Raw genomic sequence first — 21,823 nt, 5'->3', positions numbered from 1 at the left:
GATAAATTGGGCATTTAATCTTAAATTGATGTATGGCCTGAAGGTCAATAAGCTGAACTCTTGGAAAGAGCCATTGAAGTTGTTCCAGTATCTTGAACTGCAAGAAACCCAATGCATTGTGTGTAGTTGGATTGTCCTTTGCTTTGTAATTTCTTTCTATCTTGAGATCACAGAACTCTTTAATTGGGCAGAGGATTGTACATGTAGGGGTTGGTGGTCAAAAACAGAGAATCTTGGTGTGACAGAGTATGGAAAAGTTGGGCTGAGAGACGATTGTGTACAAGATGGGGGTAGGGAGAAGGTTATGCATGAATGGTGGGGGATGTCATGTGGTTGGGAACAATTGCCCATATGATTCTGGGATGGATAACTTAGATAAGTGATTGATCACATGTCAGGCAGGTGACTCGAAAGTGTGGACATTGGTGTCGGAGATGATGGGTGTTTAAGCAGGTGGCTGGGGACTTTGGCAGCAAAGGCTTTGGTGATGATCAACAGTGATGGAAAGTTACAGACGATGCAGAATAATGAAGCAGCCAGTGTAAAACTGCATTGGTGGTAAAGTAGATAAGAAAATGATACTGTTTTAAAATTAGCAACAGAATCCGGGCAACAACTTTGGTGTGTTTTTATTTAGTTGTCTGTCAATCTCAAGTTTGAAAGAGCTGCCATATTTGCCTATAATTAACAGCACATACAGTGATAGCTTCACAATTAGTTTACTAGGAGCATGTGAACCACCCCGTTTTCTGAAGTTAATAGCTAGCATTTTTGTTTTCCTGCTATTGAGGGCTGGTCATTGATTTCATGAAATGGGGAAGTGCACACACTTCTATTTGGATCAATGGTGCTGTGATAGAGGTGGTTGAGAGCTTCAAGTTCCCAGATGTAGACATCACCAATAGCCTGTCATGGTCCACCCATGTAGATGCCATGACCAAGAAAGTGCACCAGTGTCTCTCCTTCCTCAGGAAGCTAAAGAAATTTGGCATGACCCTATTGACCCTCACCAATTTTTTTAGGTGCACTATAGAAGGCATCTTATTCAGATGAGTCATGACTATCTCGGTCCATGACTGTGAGAAACTGAAGAGATTTGTTGACACAGCTCAGTATGCACCAAAACCCAGCATCCCTTCAGTGCACTCGGTCAACACTCCTCAAGCAGCCAGCATGATCAAAATACTTCCCCACCGTAGGCGTTCTCTTTTCTCTCCACTGCCTTCAAGCAGAAGATATAAACACCTTGAAACTCATATCACCAGGCTCAAGGTCTTGCTTTAAATAAGACTAATAACAAATAACAAATATAACAAATCTCTTTATGAAAAGGTGGACTCTTGACTTCACCATCTGCCTCACTATAGTCTTGCATTGTACTGTCAGCCTGCATTATACTTTCTCCATAACTGTAACATTTTATTCTGCACTGCTATTTTTCCTTGCACTACCTTGATGTTATTATTTGATAAATCAGCATCTTTGGAAATTAATCAACAGTCAATTTTTCGGGCTATGATCCTTCTTCAGGACTAGAAAAGAAGGGAGAGGACTCCAGAATAAAAAGGTGTGTGGTAGGGAAGGAGGATAGTTAGAAGGTGATAGTTGAAGCCAGATGGTTGGAAAGATAAAGTGTTGGAGAGGGATATTCTACTAATATTCTGATTGCATTTTATGTTATTAGGTAAAATATGTTTTTGCATAGCTAGTTAATGCTTGGAAACACTAATGCTGCATATAAATGTTTTAAATACCTAAACTAAATTTAGTTTAAGGAAGATTTAAAAAAGAATAATAGGCTGAATTAAGCTGCGAGACAATTCCAGCTGTCAGCTATTAGGGCCTCAGCAAGACTTGGACTTCTGTGCAATCAGGTGTGACTATCTGAGACAAGCTGGAGATAAAAGGCCACCACAACTAATCTCCCACTCCATTTCTGGACTTGTTGCTGACCCCAAAACAGAGCATTGATGGGATAAGAGAGGGGCTTGAGGCACTTTGCATCTGGCCTTAACTTTCTGTGAGAATGACTGCTTTGTGAAGGGCACTGCCTTTATCTGAGGTTGCCAATACTATGAAAAATGTTTAGTTATTTTATTTAATTTTAACACTTTAATTTTAATTTTAATACTCATTAGTATTAAAGTATTGTTCATTTAGTTTTTTAGGTTTAAAATTTTTTAAACTTTTGTTACATTCACTGAAGAGACTGCAGGCTGAGCCAGCATTTCTACAAACACAAGAAAATGTAAAGCAACACAAACAAAATGTTGGAGGAGCTCAGCAGGTCAGGGGTATTTATAGAAATAAACCAACAGTCGACATTTCAGGCCGTGACCCTTCATCGGGACTGTAAAGGAAGAGGAGAAGTCAATAAGAAGGTGGGGGCAAGGGAAGGAGAAGTACCAGGTGGTAGGTGATAGGTGAAGGTAAGAGTGGAGCAGGGATGAAATAAAGAGCTAGGAAGTTGATTGGTGAAAGAGTTAAAGGGCTAGAAAAGCACACGTCTGATTGGAGAGGACAGAAGATCATAGAAGAACGACACAACAGCTGGGGATGTGGATAGTCTGGAGGGTTGTCAGAGGTTACAGTGAAACAAAGATAGGATGCAGAACTGGGCTGAGTTGGAGTTCAACCCAGATAAGTGTGCAGTGGTTAATTTTGGTAGGCCAAATTTGAAGACAGAATATAATATTAATTGTAAGACTTGGCAGTGTGGAGGATCAGAGAAATCTTGGGGTCCGTGTTCATTGGACACTCAAAGCTGCTCCACAGGTTGACGGTGTTGTTAAGAAGGCGTATGGTGTGTTGGCCTTCATCAACCCTGGGATTAAGTTCAAGAGCCATGAGGTAATGTTACTGCTATATAAGACCTTAGTTCGACCTCACTTGGATTACTGTGTTCAGTTCTGGTCACCTCTCTACAGGAAGGATGTGGATACTATAAAGAGAGTCCAGAGGTGATTTACAAGGATGTTGCCTGAATTGGAGAGCATGCCTTATGAGAAAAGGTTGAGTGAACTTGGCTTTTTCTCCCTGGAGCAATGGAGGATGAGAGGTGACCTGATAGAGGTATATAAGATGATGAAAGGTATTGATCGTATGGATAGCCAGAGGCTTTTTCCCAGGGCTGAAATGGCTAACGTGAAGGGGCATAGTTTTAAGGTGCTTGAAAGTAGATATAGGGGGAATGTCAAAGATAAGTTTTTCACACACAGAGTGATGGGTGCGTGGAATGCACTGCCAGTGACGGTGGTAGAGGCTGATACAATTGGGTCTTTTAAGAGAGATAGGTACATGGGGCTTAGAAAAATAGAGGACTATGCGGTAGGGAAATTCTAGGCAGCATCCAGCGTAGGTTACATGAGCGGCACAACATTGTGGACCAAAGGGCTGGAGTATCTCGCAGTTAAGTGCTGACCATTTTACTGACCACAGGAGATTTCCGTGATCATTTTGGTAAGGGTATACATTTCACCTCAGGCCAATGTCAATCTGGCTTTAGATGAACTGAGCAATGGGATCAACATGCACAAAACAGTGCACCCTAATGCCTTCACCATCGCTTTGGGGGGTTTTTAACCAGGCCAGTCTGAAAAAGCAATTACCATCAATAGATCACTTGCAATACCAGAGGAAACAACAAAACGGACCATTGTTATACCATCATCAAGAATGCCTACCATGCTATTCCACACCCTTACTTCGAGAAGTCTGATCACCTGGCTGTACTTCTACCCCCTGAGACTGAAGACTGCAGCACCAGCAGTAAGGACCAAGAAGGTATGGACAAGGGAAGCACAGGAGCGCCTACAGGGCTGCTTTGAATCGATGGTCTGGACCGTATTCAGGAATTCATCTTCGAATCTGAGTAAGTCTGCTGCAATTGTTACCGACTTCATTAAAACCTGTGTGGGTGAGTGTGTTCCTACAAAGGCTTGCTGTTCATTCCCAAACCAAAAGCCACGGATGAGCCAGGAGTTGTGTCATTGCTGAAGGTTCGATCTTGTGGCATTCAAGGTATGTACCAGAAAAACAGGTATGACTTACGGAGGGCTCTTTCAAGAGTGAAGAGACAATTTCGAAGGAGGTTGGAGGTGACATTGAATACACAAGAACTCTGGCGGGGATTGCAAGACATTGCTTCCCACTAAGTGAAACTCAATAGCATGCATGGCAGTGATGCTTCACTACCAGAAGAACTCAACGCCTTCTATGCCCACTTTGAAAGGGAGAATATAACTGCAGCTATGGAGACCCTTCTGTACCTGATGACCCTGTGATCTTTGTCTCGGAGGCCAGTGTTAGGCTTCTTTAAAGAGGGTGAACCCTTGCAAGGCAGAAGGCCCTGACGGAGTACCTGGTAAGGCTCTGAAAACTTGTGCCAACCAACTGGCAGGAGTATTCAAGGACATTTTCAATCTCTCACTGCTATGGGTTCCCATTTGCTTCAAAAAAGCAACAATTGTACCAGTGCCTAAGAAGAACAATGTGAGTTGCCTTAATGACTATTGCCCAGTAGCACTCACATCTACAGTGAAGAAATGCTTTAAGAGGTTGGTCATGACTTGACTGAACTCCAGCCTCAGCAAGGACCTGGACTCACTGCAATTTTGCCAATTGCCACAATAGGTTAATGGCAGACGCAATCTCAATGGCTGTTCACATGGCCATAAACCACTGGATAATACAATCACCTACCTTTGTGAGGATGCTGTTCATCGACCATAGCTCAGCATTTTATCACCATCGTTCCCACAGTCCTGATTGATAAGTTACAGGACCTCGGCCTCTGTACCTCCCCCTGCAATTGGATCCTTGACTTCCTAACCAGAAGACCACAATCTGTGTGGATTTGCGATGATATCTTCTCCTCACTGACAATCAACACTGGTGCACCTCAGGGGTGTGTGCTTAGCCTGCTGCTCTACTCTCTCTATACCCATGACTGTTTGGCTAGGCATAGCTCAAATACCGTCTATAAATTTGCTGATGATACAACCATTGTTGGTAGAATCTCAGATGGAGACCCAGGAACGAGATATACCAACTAGTGGAGTGGTGTTGCAGCAACAACCTTGCACTCAACATCAGTAGACAAAAGAGCTGATTATGGACTTCAGGAAGGGTATGACAAAGGAACACATACCAATCCTCATACAGGGATCAGAAGTGGAGAGAGTGAGCATTTTTAAATTTTTGGGTGTCAAGATCCCTGAGGATCTAACCTAGTCCCAACATATCGATATAGTTGAAAAGAAGGCAAGACAGTGACAATACTTGGAATTAGGAATTTGAAGAGATTTGGTATGTCAACAAAAACACTCAAAAACTTCCATAGATGTACCATGGAGAGCATTCTGACACGCTGCATCACTGTCTGGTATGGGGGGGGGGTTGGGTGGGGGGGGGGGGTAGCTACTGCACAGGACCGAAAGAAGCTGCAGAGGGTCGTAAATTTAGTTGGCTCCATCTTGGGTACTAGCCTACAAAGTACTCAGGATATCTTCAAGGAGCGGTGTCTCAGAAAGGCAGCATCCATTATTAAGGAGCCCCAGCAGCTAGGGCATGCCCTTTTCTGAACTTTACCATCATGTAGGAGATACAGAAGCCTGAAGGCACACACTCAGTGATTCAGGAACAGCTTCTTCCCCTCTGCCATCTGATTCCTAAATGGACATTGAACCCGTGAACTTTTTTTAATATATATTCCTCTTTTTGTACAATTTTAATCTATTCAATATATATATATATATATACATACATACAAAATGGTAATTAATTAATTTATTTTTCTTTTATATTATGTATCGCATTGAACTACTGCTGTTAAGTTAACAAATTTCACGACACATACCAGTGATAATAAACCTGATGTGCTGTAGCTTTCCAAGTTCGATGTTAAGGGTAGTGGAGGAACCCCCGAGGGAGGTGGTGGGCAGGTTAGGAGATAAGGTGAGAGAGGGAAACAAGAATGGGGAATGGTAGCGAGCAGGGGTTCAATTAACGGAAATCAATTACTGGAATTTCGAGAAAGCAGTGTTCATGGGTGGCCATTGAGAGATCCAGCTTTCAGCGCCGGCATTTTTAATTGCCCCTGCTTGGTTGTCCATGAGAGGGTGGTGGTGGTGAGCTGGCTTTCTGAACCACTGCAGCCCTCAACGTGTGGGTACAGCCACGATGCTGATCGGAGAAAGGCCCGGGAATTTGACCGGGTGATGCTGAAGGGGACGAGGATGTATTTCCAAGTCAGGATGATGGTGGCAACTTCTAGTGCTGGTGTTCCCGTGCTTCTGTGGCCAGTGTCCTTTTAGCCGATAGAAGACTGGACTTGGAAGGTGCAGCGTGAGGAATCTTGACGAATGACTGCACTGATACCTGCAGAAGGTGTGCTGGTGATGGAAGGAATGGATGGGCTGCTTTGCCTTATATGGTGCTGAGCTTCTTGAATGCTGTTGGAGCCACACTCATGTAGGCAAGTGGTTGTGTTTCCCTTCACTCTCCTCACTGGATCCTTGTAGAGGATGGAAAGGTTAGAGGTGACTTACTCGTTGCAGGACTCCTAGATTCTGCACAGCACTTGTAGCCACATCATGTATATGGCTACTGTATGTTGTTTTCTGTTTAATGGTAACCCCCCCCCCCCCCCCCCGGATATTAATAGTCAGGGATTCAGTGATGGCAATGCCATCAACATCCTGGGGGATATGTGTTCCTATCCTTGCAGTTTGTAATTTTATGAGTACCAAATTGAGAACCGTCAGGATTAGTATACATAATGTTTAAAATTCATGGCTACTTTATTAGTTGGATTGTCTCTTGTTGGATATTGAATTTTTTTTATTCAGTAGCTTATGTCATTACAGAGACATCTCAGAATAGTTCAGTGTGCTTTCAGAGTGGTGAATTCTCAAAAGCTTCAAGAGAATTCTGGGTGCGACCTCAGCAGTCCACCCCCCCCCCCCCCCAATTTGCCAATTTGTTTTCCTGTTGTTAAGAGCCCATCCTGTCTTCCAGAGCCGTTCCTGGGTACAGGAGTTACTGCTGCCAGCGGTCGTGGTGGGGGGGTGGGGGCAGCGAGTCCAGCACATTCCAAATCACTGCCCTTAATTAGATGCCCTGTTCTAGAGATTTTCCCTGATGAGATCGTCATAGCATTAGAAAAGAGCAGCACAGAAACAGGCCCTTCGGCCCATCTAATCCACACTGAACCTTTACTTCATTGCTTCCGATAAAATAAATCTTTTCATTAGAAGCACTCTGAATAAATTCGTACAACTTGTTATTTTCAGACCTAATCGCCTGAAAGCAGCAGTTTATTATTTTCTGTTTTTGCACTCTATGTTGCTATAAACCTTTTAGCCCATTGAGACTCTAACATATTTCATAATTCCAGCAATTTTTGTATCATTATATAGGTCAGAAATGATTTGCCCTCAACAGAAGCCAAAGAGGAGTTTTAATGTTCTCTTGTATCAGTGTGAAGACAATTTGTTCTGATCAAAATCAGGCACCTGTATCATAGAGGGATTGGCATTCTTATCCTTGCAGTTTGTAATTCTATGAGCAATGAGTTGAGAAACATAAGGATTACTTTAAGTCAGGGGTTCCCAACCTATTTTATGCCATGGACCAATACCGTTAAGCAAAAGGTTCATAGACTCCAGATTGCGATCCCTGGTTTAAGAAAAGTTTAAAATTCTACAGCAGTCTTGTCTGATGGAAATATAAAATATGAATGGAAGAGCAAGTTGGCTCCGGGTTAAGCCAAGATCCCATTCCTGTGAACTGTTCATAACGTGAATAGTTGTCAAATTGGAAATGCTGCCCTGAACCGAGTTCTCAAGCGTCTGAGGGCAAACCCATTCCACCCATCTCCCAAACCCCTCTACAGTACTGTGCAAATGCTTTAGGCTCATGTAAAACCAATTCTGCAAAGCAAAGATGCTTTCAAAAATAATGAAATGAAATATTTCTAAATAGTAAAAGACTTACTATAAAGAGCAGAAGACAGTAAAAAAGTAATCAGATCAATATTTGGTGTGGCCACCCTTTGCCTTTAAAATTCTCTTGGGTACACTGTTGTGTGGTTTTATAAGAAAATCAGCTGGTACAGTAGGTTGGAGAACTTGCCACAGTTCTGCAGAGTTTGGCTGTCTTGCTTGATTTCTCTCTCCGGGTAATCCCAGATAGCAACTTTCGTGAAATATGCTGGTGAAATTAAACCTGATTCTGATGTTGAGATCAGGGTTCTATGGAAGCCATACCATCTGAAATCATATTAAAAAAATCTAAAATGCCTAAGACTTTTGCACGGTTCTGTATGTATGTATAGATTATACATAATCCGGGTATTCGTAAACTGGTGAGAACCTTTAGAACAAACCTATTTGCACAATGCTGTCAATTATCTTAGAGAGTCACTATTTATGTGTGGAACTTGAACTTGGTATTGCCAGTTTAAGATTCAAATATCCTTTGCCTTGAAAAGAGTTTGTGCCCTGGGTTGATGCAGAAAAGATTGTATAACTCTGGTATTGGAGATGTGCTTTGGACAAAGGAGGATGAGAATAGCTATTGGAGGCATTCAGGGGCATTATGATCACTGAGTAACCCTACATCAACATGTAAGTTACTAGTGATTAAAACTTAGCCAAATCAGCTAGTTAAATACCTTGGCTACAAAGGTCAGTCAGGGACTAGATATTCGCTGCAAATTCTTCAGAACTTTTCTACCTACAAGGCAAAACTCCAGAATGTGATTGTATTATCTTCTACTTGTCTGGTGATTGCAACTGCAGCAATTCTGATGGAGTGTAGTGTTACTCAGCACTATGTAAGCAAAACAGCCAGCTTGATTAGAACTCTGCTACCGTAAATGTTCACACTTAGTATTGGCACACAGTGACTGTACACCATCTGTATAAAGTACTGAATAGTTGCCTATCTATGCAACGTCTACACCATGACCTCCAGCTCCAAGAAGAATGAAGGCGCTATGTATATGGGACCAGCACTGATATGCATCCATAGAGTTGCACATCACCCGAATTTGAAATTACATCACTGTTACTTTATCGTTGCTGGATTTCAAGTCTGGAGATCTACAGTACTGTGCACAAGTCTTAGGCACTTGTATGTAGCTAGGGTTTCTAAGACTATTGCACAATACTGTGATAATTTTATGTATTGCACCGTACTGCTGCAAAAAAAATCATGACATATGTGAGTGATGATAAACCAGATATGGGTCTCTATTGTGGATTGAGAGTAGGAAGGGGCAGGGAGAGGGCAAACATGGTTGGGAAAAGGGGAAGGGAGAGGTAGGGAGTGGGAAGCACCAGAGAGACATTCTGTGATGATCAATAAACCAATTGATTGGAATCAACTGACCTTGCCTGGTGTCTCTGGCCTGGGTGTGTCTGCGCCTGCACCACCCCTTCCCCACCCTTCTTCTGCTGCCTGACCCACACCCCAGCCGTAGTACTCCACCTTCACTCTTTCCAACATCCTCTGCTGCTACCAGATTAACTAACTCACTCTCTATTCCAGACCTGCACAGTGCTGTAAATCTTGAGCAGAATCTTTAATTCTTTAAGAAAATGGTTCATCACTACGCCTACAAGGCCAATTAATGTGATAAGGAACATGCACAAGATAAGATCAAATGTCTTATCAAACCTGCTCCACTATTCAGTGTGATTATGCCTGATCTGATCTTAATTTCAGTTTTACCTTCTCTTTGTTACCCATAAGTGTTGATAATACATTTTGGCCTGACGTTTATTCAGTGATAAACAAGAGAAAATCTACGGATACTGGAAATCCAAGCAATACAAACAAAATGCTGGATGCTGCCTGGCCTGCTAAGTTCTTCCAGCATTTTGTGTGTGTTTATTCAGTGATTTAGCTTCTGTCTGCTTCGTTTAGAGAATCCTAAAGATTCATGACTTCTCAGGGAAGGAATTCCTTAAATGGGTAATGTATAATTTTGAAAAGTAGACTCTAGCTCCAGATTCCCCAACAATGGGAAAACTATCCAGTCAAGTCCCTTTGACATCTTTTGTTTCAAATAGGGTAGATGCTGGTATTTCTAGTGATAGCCCTGTGAACATCAACATAGAGTTTCATTTAAATGATAATACTAAATAGATAACTTGTTTTGAAGCTGTAAAATTTTTAAAAAGAAGAAATAAAAGGGTAGACTATTTTCCAAATGGAGGGAAAACTCAAAAATATGAAGTGCAAAGGGACTTGAGAGTCCTTGTGCGAGATTAAAGATTAAATTGCAGGTTGAGTCGGTAGCAAGAAAGGCAAATGTGATGTTGGCATTCCTTTCAAGAGTACTGGAATATAAAAGCAAGGATGTTGTTTTGAAGCTTTATAAAGCATAGGTGTGGCCTCACTTGGAGTATCGGGTCAGTTTTGGGCCCCTGATCTGTGAAAGGATTTGCTGACATTGGAGAGGGTTCAAAGGAGGTTCACATGAGGACCGTTTGATGGCTCTGGGCCTGTACTCATTGGAATTTGGAAAAATGGGGTTGGGAGGGAGGAGGATGACCTCATTGAAACCTGGTGAATGTTGAAGGACTTCGATAGAGTGGATGTAGAGAGGATGTTTCCCATGGTGGGGGAGTCAATGACCAGAAGACACAGCCTCAGAATAGAGGAATGTCCATTTAGAACAAAGGTGAGGAGGAATTTCTGTAGCCTGAGAGTGGTGACTCTGTGGAATTCAATGCCACAGGTGCCTGTGGAGATCAAGTTATTGGGTATATTTAAGGCAGAGGTTGATAAATTCTTGAGTACTGGCATGAAAGGATAAAGGGAGAAAGCAGGAGACTGTGGCTGAGAGGGAAAATGGATCAGCCGTGATGAAATGGTGGAGCAGAATCGATGGGCCAATGGCCTAATTTTGCTTCGGTATCTTATGCCCTTATGGTATTACTGTTTCCTGTTTTAAAGTTGAATTGCTGAATTTTTCTGTGAAGATTTTATTTAACTTTCCGCCTTTAAGTAGTTAACTGCATTGTCTTCTTCCAGGGGTTGGCAAGGACTAATTGCCCATGGCTGTCATTCACTGATTTTGATCATTGATCCGAACACTTCGCAGATCATTCAGGTTCTGGAACAGCATAGAGCAAATGTTGTGAAGGTAATCCTAATTTGTCACTTCTATAGCACAAATTATATTGCTCAATTTATAATCTCCTGTCATTAAGTAAGCCTATGGCTATTTCTATATGTTTATTTGTTTATCGAGATGCAGCACGGAATAAGTCTTTCGGTTCTTTGAGCTGCTCCGCCCATTTTAATACTATCATAATCATGGGACAATTTTCAATGACCAATTAACCTATCTACTGGTGTGCCTTTGGAGTTTGGGAGGAAACCAGAGCACCCAGAGGAAACCCATGTGGTCATGGGGAGAACGTACAAACTCCTTGCAGGCAGCAGTGGGAATTGAACTCAGATCGCTGGCACAGCAAACCATTGTGCTAACCACTACGCTAAGGTGCTGCCCTTTTTTTCACCTTATTGCCACTTTCTTCCAGTAATCCCGCATCCTTTAATTATTTTATGAACTAAAACTCAATTTGTCTCTTACTTGAGTATACTTAGAGATTGTGCCTCTAACAGTTACTTGATTTCCAAAAATTCCCCACTTTCAGGGAAGCTGACTCCTCATTTTGAGTTTGTGACCCCAGGTTGTATACACATCAGCCGGAGAAAACATCAAATCTGCACCTGTGCTATCAAGCCCCCTAAGAATATCATTCTATCATCAACAGAATTGTCTCTTCTCTTTCACAGATAAAACATGATCAATTAGCAAGGGTAATAGCTAAATTGAAATATTTCATTCCATTTATTAAGTGTATTGATGATACTTGAGAGATACTTCAGCAACAAACTGCTGGCTTTGTTCAGATTAATCCTGTAAATTGAAAATAACACATGTAATTTCTTTATCAGGGGAGGCTTCAGTATAAAATTAAAGTACACTTCTTTAACTATAGCTAACGTTTCCACTTAGCTCTTGAGAAATATGTAAGAAACCATTCAGTTCTTCTAGTTAAAAACTAGTTAAAATTGAAATCCATTTATGGTTTATTGGTGTGTCTAATCCAAGTAATACACGTTGAAAACCCTTTGTCCAAAATTTCAGAATCTGGAAACCTCCGAAATATGAATTTTTTTTTAGCATTGGCATGATGACACAAATGGAAAATTCTACAAGGCGCTGGGAAGGTTCCCAGGAGTTGTACAAGTCTCTGCACACCATTGACATCTCTGAGAAATGAACTCACACGTAATGAAAAATAGAAAAGCACTGTGTAAAGTGAAAAATGAAGATCTTGATTGTGTATTGAAAGAGTGGATTCATCAGCGTCAGAATGAAAATATGCCGCTTAACGGTGTGCTGATCATGAAACAAGCCAAATTCTATCACGACAAACAGAAAATTGAAGATAATTTTATCATGCATATTTAAAAATATTGTATAAAACTACATCTTTCCATCGTAGTTGCTGTCAAACAGGCAGCTGTTTGAAATCGATGACAGATATGAAACCAATCGCAGTGCTGGAACCCCATAATAGATGCAGACGGAGTCAGTCATTCAACTCTGAGAGTCGGTAGAGGACTCAGCTCCATCATGTCAGGCTGTGCTCTGACTGTGGACTGTTCATTTTGTGAGCTTCACGCCAGTTGTTCATAAAAGCTGTACATGTAATTTAAATGGATTTTGTGTTTGGACTTGGGTTTCATCCCCAAGGTGTCTCATTATATAGATGTAAATATTTCAAAAAGCCAAAATCCAAAATACTTCCAGCCCCAGGCATTTTGGATAAGGGATGCTCAACCTGTAGTTGATTTTGGAGAGGTATTTTGCCTCATAATGGATAGAAGGATCAGAACATCTGTTGCTTGGAGAAAAGTAGCAAGCATAATAATTAGGTACCTGACCACAAAGCAACGCTTTGAACCAGGATAAAAGGAATAGCTATTCTGAGCGGCAGAAGGAGGGATACTATAAGGATTGATGGTGGGATCATTGTTTGGAATTATTATATTTTAAAAATTGGAATCAAAACATTATTTTTAAATTGATGGACAAGACTGAATTGTCAGTGATGAAGAAGACTACAACAAAATGCAAGAAGATATTAATAAATCTGCAGAAAGGACATTTTATTGGCAAAGGAATTTGAGCAAACATCAATTTTGCAGGTGCATTTTGGAACACAATAACTCTGTCCTATTTATACAGTAACTCAGTGCTACTTGAAAAACAATTAATTGTTATGAAGAAGCAAAGAACAAAGTAATTTATTTACTAATACTACCTACTTACTGCCCTTTACGCTGCTGGCATTTAGTTCAGCAATGAAGGAACTACATCTCTGTCCTTGGTAACTCAGATGTAGATAGATTCTTCATTGCTGTTATCTTAACTATTTTGTTTTACCAGTCAGGGTTGTAAACTCTGAGCTGAACTCTTAAATCTGGAGGACCAGGGGACCACTCTTAGTCTGTCCTCTGCTTTTTGATCCACCTGACATGGGCGACCCTATCAGGAGCCAAAGCATAAAGCCCTGACTCCAGCCGACATAGCTCTCTGGGTCATTGAGACATGCAAGCCTCCAAACCATGAAAAGGTTGTTATGACACGCACCCATCTGCGCCAGCTTCTGAGGTTTAGACACTCTAACTCCCCAGAGTATGGATAGCTGGCATGGCCTCTTTAAAGATTCAGGATAATCCCATAAATTGGCAATCATGTTTTGGGCACCAAGGATTGAGCATTTAAGGAGCACCTGAATTGAAGTTTGATGCTCAGTTGTAAGCCTATTCATGATTTTGTCTAGTATTTCTATTGTGCTCTGAATTTTGATCCAGTTTGATCATGTCTCGATCCTAGCCTCAGATGCTCCTGCATTTGAGACCAAACCATCCTTGTCAAGGCCTCTCGTCAAGGTACGATTAAGCCAATATGGACTCAGTGGGGTATCGGATCCTTTTGTCAGCTGTGGCCAGACACAGCAAGAAAATTTGAAGACACGATACGAGTGGGTTGACATCTTGAGGTCAAGAAGGTCTAGCCTGAGCCCAGACTCAGTACATCGTTATTCCACTCCCCAACCTCCGACCATGACCAGCCTGTCGCCTGCTCAAGATCCAGATGAACCCATGGAGGTCGGTCGCACTGGACTCTCCGCCGATAAGAGGTCCTAGCGCTGGATTCAAGGTTGCTGCTTTTACTGCAGGGAAACAGGTCACCTGCGGGCCAAATGCCCAAAGTTGCAGTCACCTGGGAAACTGTGAAGTCTGTCTAACACCAGGAGGACTGTGATGGTAGCAGCTACTTTGCCCAACCCCACAGATTCTGCTTTCATGCTGAAGACGGAGTTTACCTGGGATAAGAATCTGAGGCAGGTGAAGGCTTTTGTGGACTTGAGGGCAGTGGGTAATTTTCTGTATATGGGGGAACCGCCATCGGTTGGACATAGCGCTGGGAGAGTTGAGTCAGTCCTTGCCCTCAGCTGTCTTGGATGGTCTCCTGCCAGGTTCAGCAACAGATTGGTGTTGCAGATGAGGATGGGGATCATGTGGAAGACATTAATTTCTACATTATTGACTCTGCACTCATACCCCAGATCCTCGGGTACCCTTGGCTGTCTCAGCATAACCCATCTGTGGACTGGATGGAGGAGAGAATCGTTGCTTGGTCCAGCCATTGTTAGGGGGTTTGTTTTCGACTTGGTGCTCCGATCCATAGACTCTTCTGAGACCAGCAGCCAATGAACGGACACGCTTCTGCTCAGGGTAACCAGCAGCCTTCAGGAAACCCTGTCCTACCTTCAAGGGAAGACAAGCCAGCTACAGCTAAAAGCCTGTGCGAGTCCAGCCAAGGGTGTGCTGGAATGAGATTTCCAGTTCAGGAGCAAACCAAGGAGGTACCCAGGTGGTATGGAACTCTAGCAGCTAAACCAAGGGGCTCCATTTGCCAGGTCCCGTCTGAGGGGAAGGATCTAAGATGGAGATTGTTGGAATCTAGTTCCAGAAGCACAAGGATCATTTGTTGCACCTCACTACCATTGTCTGAGGAGACGGACAATGATTTGGACTGTGATTTGGCTTCTGTTTTCACTAAAGACTGTTGTGGACCTATGGGGGAGACTCTGGGGTCTGTGAAGCACCCCTGCTTCCGATGAGGTCTCCAATGTCATCATTAGAGGAAGATGGAAGTTTCAGGGGTAATTGCAACACCCAAGCCAATAGAAATCCCTTCTAATTACAAGGATTTGGAAGCGGCCTATAGTAAGGGAAAGGCCTCCAGTCTTCCACTGCACTGATCCTATGACTGTGCAATAGATCTACTGCCAACTACGTGTCCTCTGTGGGGTCAATTATACGCGCTCTCAGGCCTGGTGGAAAGTGCTGTGAAGGAGTATATTAAGGAGGCTCTTGCCCTGGGATTCATTTGGGCCTCCACCTCTCCAGCCGGTGTTAGCTTCTTCTTCGTACAGAAGAAGGAAAGGAGTCTATGGCCTTGCATTGTTTATAGAGGACTGAATTGCACAACAGTCAAGAATTATTACCCTCTTCCACTCATGAATACTGCTTTTGAGATTCTCCAAGGGGCAAGAGTAGTCTCGAAGATAGACTTGTGGAGGGCATACAACCTGGTTCACTTAAAGGACGGTGACGAGTGGAAGATGGGTTTCAACACACTGACAGGGCACTCTGAGTACCTAGTCATGCCCTTTTGCCTTGTGAATGTACCAGCAGTTTTTCCAGACTGTTATAAGTGATGTGCTCCAGGATGTTTTCCATAAGTATGCCATAAGATGAGATAAGTATCTCATTTATTTGGATGAGATCCTAATTTTCTCAAAGTTCAGGGAGGAGCACTTCACTCATGTCAGAGATATCCAAAAGAGGCTTCTTGATCATAGACTTTAAGCCAAGCTGAAGAAGTCTGCATTTCACGTAACCACTATTTCTTTTTTGGGCTTCATCATCTCTATTGGCAATCTCATGATGGACCCTAGTAAGACACAGGCAGGTGTAGATTGGCCACCACTATCCAGTGTGAAGCGAGTCCTGGGATTTGCCAACTTTTATTGAAAATTTGTCAGGAACTTCAACTCAGTGGTGGCTCCAAAGATGGCACTAACCAAGTGATCCGTGGGTCACTTTTTTTTGGACTACCGAGGCAGAGGCTGTTTTCGCAGAGCTCAAACAGCAGTTCACAACAGCTTCCATTCTGGTGACACCCCACCTGGATCTTCTCTTCATCGTGGAAGTGGGCGCCTCGGATGTCGGAGTGGGTGCAGTGTTGTCTCAGTGGACACCTTCGGACAATAAACTGCACCCGTTGGCATACTTTTCCAGGCGACTTTCCCTGGCAGAGGTGAATTATGACATTGGGAATAGAGAGCTGCTTGCGGTCAAGTTGGCACTGGGAGGAATGGCATCACTGGCTTGAGTGGGCCAAGAACACTTTTATCGTATGGATGGATCACAAGAACCTGGCTTATATTCAGGAGGCCGAGAGACTGAATTCCAGACAGACCAGGTGGTCCCTTCTCTTTAACCGTTTTAATTTCACCCTGACGTATTGACTGGGATCTAAGAACCAGAAATCAGATGCCTTGTCACCTCAGTTCAATGAACCCGAATGAGAGATGGGCACGCTTTATCTGCAACATGTGACATGGATAAGATGCTGGTTATGCACAATATTTGTTCTCATTACATCAAGTGAAGAAAGCAAAGTGTGAAAAATGTAATGGGACTGCAAATATGAAAACAAATGGTTCTGGAAATATTCAGCAGGTCAGCTATGGAAAGTAAACGGATTTAACATTCTAAGTTTAAAACTGAAAAAGCAACTTCAGTCTTAACTCTAATTAACCCTTTCTTGATTAACCTGAAGGGTTTTTGATCTGAAATGCTAACTCTTGTTTCTCATTCCATAGATACCGTGTGACCTGCTGAGTTTTTCAAGCATTTTCTGTTTAAACTACATGTGCAGTTTATTTTGATTTTCATAACCAGAGTCATTGGTTTAGATTTACAAATTAATAGATTCCTCCTATTAGCCTCTTCCATTTCTATAATCAATCCAACAATCTGTACCCTCTGATGTGGTTCATGAGCTGACAGTTTTGTTATTTGCATATTTTTTCTAACTGCAGTTTAAAATCTTACAGGGTAGGTGTGTTTCTCTAAATGCTCGGTAGGATTTCATCAAGTATTTTCTGTGTTAAAGGTTCAAAGCACATGGCTTTACTTTTTCCTTTTGTAAGATACGGGGTTATGTACTTTGAATCATTGCATCACTTGCCTAACTTGCAAATTGGAAGATAAGAACATAGACCAGTACAGCACAGAAACAGGCCCTTCTACCCACAATGTTGTGTTGAACTAATTAAATTAGTAATCAAATGGCCAATAAATAATCCACTTTTAATTTGGGAGTAGTATTTTTATTTGTTTTTTACTACTTGTGAAAACAATGAGTTTTCTATCTCTAACTCAGTCACCTTTTATGAGGGAGCATAAAGCATTACAGTTACTCTCGCTTAAGAATAACCTTGAATAATGTTTTACAAAAGCTGCTCACTTAAATTTAATTTAATTCTTGTAGATACAATGCCCATTATTTCAAGAGTTTTGTAAGCTTTGTTGGAAGATGCAACTGATTTCCATCAGCACAGGTGCACCACAAGGTTGTGTGCTTAGCCCCCTGCTCTACTAACTTTATACTTTTGACCCTGTGGCCCCAATGCTATATTCAAGTTTGCTGAAGACACCACTGTCATAGGCCAAATCAAAAGTGGTGATGTACCATCATAGGAGGGAGATTGAAAATCTGGCTGAGTGGTGCCATAACAGCAACATCTTACTCAATGTCAGCAAGACCAAGGAGCTGATTGTTGACTTCATGATGACAAAACCAGAGGTCCATGAGCCAGTCCTCGTTGGAGGATCAGAGATGGAGAAAATCAGCAACTTTTAATTCCTCCGTGTTACCATTTTGGAGCACCTGTCCTGTGCCCAGCCCAGCACATAAATACAATTACTAAGAAAGTATAGCAGTGCCTCTATTTTCTTAGAAGTATGTGAAGATTCGGCATGTCATCTAAAACTTTGACAAGCTTCTATAGATGCGAGGTGGATGATATATAGACTGGCTGCATCACAGCCTGGTATGGAAACACCAATGCCCTTGAAGAGAAAATCCTACAAAAAGTAGTGAATTTGGCCCAGTACATCACGAGTAAAACCCTCCCAGCCATTCAGCACATCTACATGAAACACTGCCATAAAAACACAGCATCCACCATCAAAGATCCTCATCAGGCCATGCTTTTTTTCTGTGACCATCAGGTAGAAGGTACAGGTACCTCAGGACTTGCACCACCAGGATCAAGAACAGTTGCTAGCCCTCAGCCATCAGGCTCTTTAACAAAAGGGGATGACTGCACTCATTTTAGGACTCTTATTATATTGTTATTTCAAGCTTGTCATTTATTGCTATTTATCTATATCTGTATTTGTACAGTTTGTTTACAATTTACAGTTACTGTTCTATAGATTGCTAAGTATGCCTGCAGAAGAAGTATCTGAGTGGTGGCATGAATGTCCTCTGATAATAAATTTTACTTTGAACTTCTTGCTGCTGCTATCAAGAAGGTGGTGCAGTGGCCTCAGGACTCATACCACCAGGTTCAGGAACAGTTACTACTCCTCAACCATCAGGCTCTTGAACCAAAGGGATAACTTCACTCAATCTCACTTGCCCCATCATTGAAATGTTCCCACAACCAGTGGACTCACTTCCAAAGACTCGTCATCTCATGTTATTGATATTTATTCCTTATTTTTTTTTTCATTTTGTATTTATGCAGTTTGTGGTCTTTTACACTCTGAATGGCCTTGTTGGACAGTCTTTCATTGCTTCTGTTATGGTTATTATTCTATTATGGATTTATTGATTATATCCGCAAGAAAATGAATCTTAGTGTTGCATATGGTAAGATGTGTGTACTTTGATAATAAATTTACTTTGACTTTGACTTTGTAATTAGCCCTTGATGACATGTATTAAACCATACCCAAGGAATCCTCCCCAGGTTTTTCATAGCCTGGATTTGTATGGCATGCTGTTAGTAAGGTTTACATAAGTGCAAGTACTATGAATGCTTCCTGTATGGAGCTATATTGTATATAGTAAGTGCTTTTTTTTTGTGGTGATATTTTCACCAACTGATTTATATAGACAATATTTGTATGGTATATATTGTTTTAATTTGCTGCCTTGGTTACTTAGTTTGGGAATGATTGATAGCTAAGTATCCAAAACACCATAAGTCACTTACATGCATAACTTCAAAGACCGGGATGCGTCATCACCTTGCTCATGTCTTGTTCTCTTTGCTAGGAAAGAGCTACAGAAACCTGAGGGCACACGCTCAGTGATTCAGATACAGCTTTTTCCCCTCTGAATGGATGATGAACCCATCATCACTATCTCACTTTTTTTATTTCTGTTTTTTTGCATTACTTATTTAATTGAACTATTTAATATATATATTTACTGTAATTCATTTTTTCTATTATTATGTATCGAATTATATTGCTGCCGTGAAGACAACAAATTTCACGACAAATGCCCGTGATATTAAATCTAATTCTGATCAAGTTTTTTGTTTCATCTGGTTTCAACATCTTCTTTAATTTTCACAGGTAAAATGGGCTAGAGAAAATTATCACCATAATATTGGCTCTCCCTATTCTCTGCGCTTGGCATCTGCAGATACCGCAGGAAAGATTATTGTTTGGGATGTAGCTACAGGAGCAGCTCGATGCGAGATTCAGGAATACACCAAACCCATTCAAGGTAATGATTAAATATTGACACTTAATTCTAAGGCACATCTGGGGTATTCTACGATTTGGCAGCACTCTCACTTAAGTCTTGAGTTTTACAGTTTAAGTTCCACTCCAAATGACTGAACACAGATATCTAAGTAAGCTCTTCACCACTGAGGGAGCTGCTAACCTGAGAATATAATGCATAAGTGAAGTTTTGCTACCCTGGTAAATGGGTGACACTATTACAAAAATATCGGGAGAGTCCTGTTCAAAATTTGTTGCTTCATCAATGTCACTAAACTGTCACTATATTTGATTAAATGGCCGTGGCTATTTGTGGAAGCATTGCCTGTTATGTTCCATGCATTATGTTAGACCAGAAGGATTAGACAATTTTACCCTTTACTGTTCTGCTAGAAAGTTTGTGAAGCCTTCAGAATTTTCTTTATTTCTGTCTAGATATGGCCTAAAATGTGATCAGTTCTTCACATGGCCTAAAACTAGTTAAAGAGAACCCAATTAAAGAAATAACACAAAAAAAGTTACTTTTTCATTTACTTATTGAGAAAAGTGATCCAATATTACATGTATTTGTTGGAAAAAATATGTGAACCTTTGCTCAGTAACTCATGTGACCCACTTGTACAGCAATAACTTCAACCAGATATTTTCGGTAACTGTTGATCAGTCCTGCAGATCGGCTTGGAGGAATTTTAGCCCATTTCTCCATACAAAACTGTTTCAGTGCGTCAATATTTCTGGGATACCTTGCATGAACAGTCCCTTTTGGATCACGCCACAGCATCTCAATTGAGTTAAGATCTGGATTCTGACTTGGCCATTTGAAAACCTGAATTTTCTTCTTTTAAAACTATTCTGTTGTTGATTTACTCTTGTGTTTCGGATCATTGTCTGGTTGCATCATCTAACTTCTATTAAGCTATGGGTGATGGACTGTTACCCTGACATTCTCCTGTAAAATGTCGATGCAATTTTGCATTCATTGTTCTCTCAGTGATTGCATGCTGTCCAGGCCCTGAGGTGGCAAAGCAGCCCCAAACCATGATGATCCTTCCACCATGCTTCACAGTTAGGATGAGGTTTTGGTGTTGGTGTGCAGTGCCCTCTTTCCTTCAAACATCGCAATGTGTATTTCTGCCAAGAAGTTCAACTTTTGTCTCATCTGTCCGCAGACTGTTGTCCCAGAAGCATTGTGGAACATCCAGGTGATCTTTCCAAACTTGAGACGTGCTGCAATTTTTGGAGAGCTGTGGTTTCCTCCATGGTGACCTTCCATGAACACCATTCTTGTTCAGTGCTTTTCTTATAGTGGACACATGAACAGAAACTTTAGCAAGTTCTAGAGTTTTCTGCAGATCTTTTGCTGTTACCCTCGAGTTCTTCTTCACCTCCTTCAGTATTGTACGTTGTGCCTGGTGTGATATTTGCAGATTGCCCACTCCTAGGGAGAGTAGCAACAGTACTAAGATTCCTCCATTTGTAGACAGTTTCTCTTACTGTGGACTGATGAACACTCAGGTCTTTAAAAATGATTTTGTAGCCTTTTTCAGCTTCACGCATTCTTCTAAGGTCCTCTGAAAGTTTTCATTGAGGCATGGTGCATATAAACAGATCTTTCTTGAGAAGCGCAGGCTCTTGTCAGTAACCAAACTTTGTGTGTCCTTTTTAAAGGGCAGGGCACCTCTGCAACCTACATCTCCAATCTCAGCTCATTGATTGGAACACCTGACTCCAAATAACTTTTGTAGAAGACATTACTCTAGAGGTTCACATAGTCTTTTGAACCCAGACTGTGATTGTTTAAATAGTATACTCATTAATGACAAGAAGAAGTACAATTATTTGTGTGTTATTAGTTTAGGCAGATTGTGTCTATTATTGTGACTTAGATGAAGATCAGACCACATTT

The 21,823-nt window shown here is 41.5% G+C and overlaps 1 protein-coding gene across 1 annotated transcript in view; it reads left to right on the top strand.

The window, feature by feature from the left end:
* The window catches only part of wdr11 (WD repeat domain 11), a 120,057-nt gene that overhangs the window by 10,145 nt on the left and 88,089 nt on the right, over positions 1–21,823 (top strand). Inside the window, exons 2-3 of the mRNA XM_073027696.1 lie at positions 11,044–11,155; positions 19,765–19,918. Of these exons, the coding sequence (XP_072883797.1) occupies positions 11,044–11,155; positions 19,765–19,918 (266 nt within the window). The remainder of the gene's footprint in view (positions 1–11,043; positions 11,156–19,764; positions 19,919–21,823) is intronic.

Source organism: Hemitrygon akajei, chromosome 23 (assembly GCF_048418815.1).
Source record: "Hemitrygon akajei chromosome 23, sHemAka1.3, whole genome shotgun sequence".
In the NCBI taxonomy this organism is placed as follows: Eukaryota; Metazoa; Chordata; class Chondrichthyes; order Myliobatiformes; family Dasyatidae; genus Hemitrygon; species Hemitrygon akajei.
The sequence above is the reverse complement of the archived record's forward strand: the minus strand, read 5'-3'. Positions and strand labels throughout refer to the sequence as shown.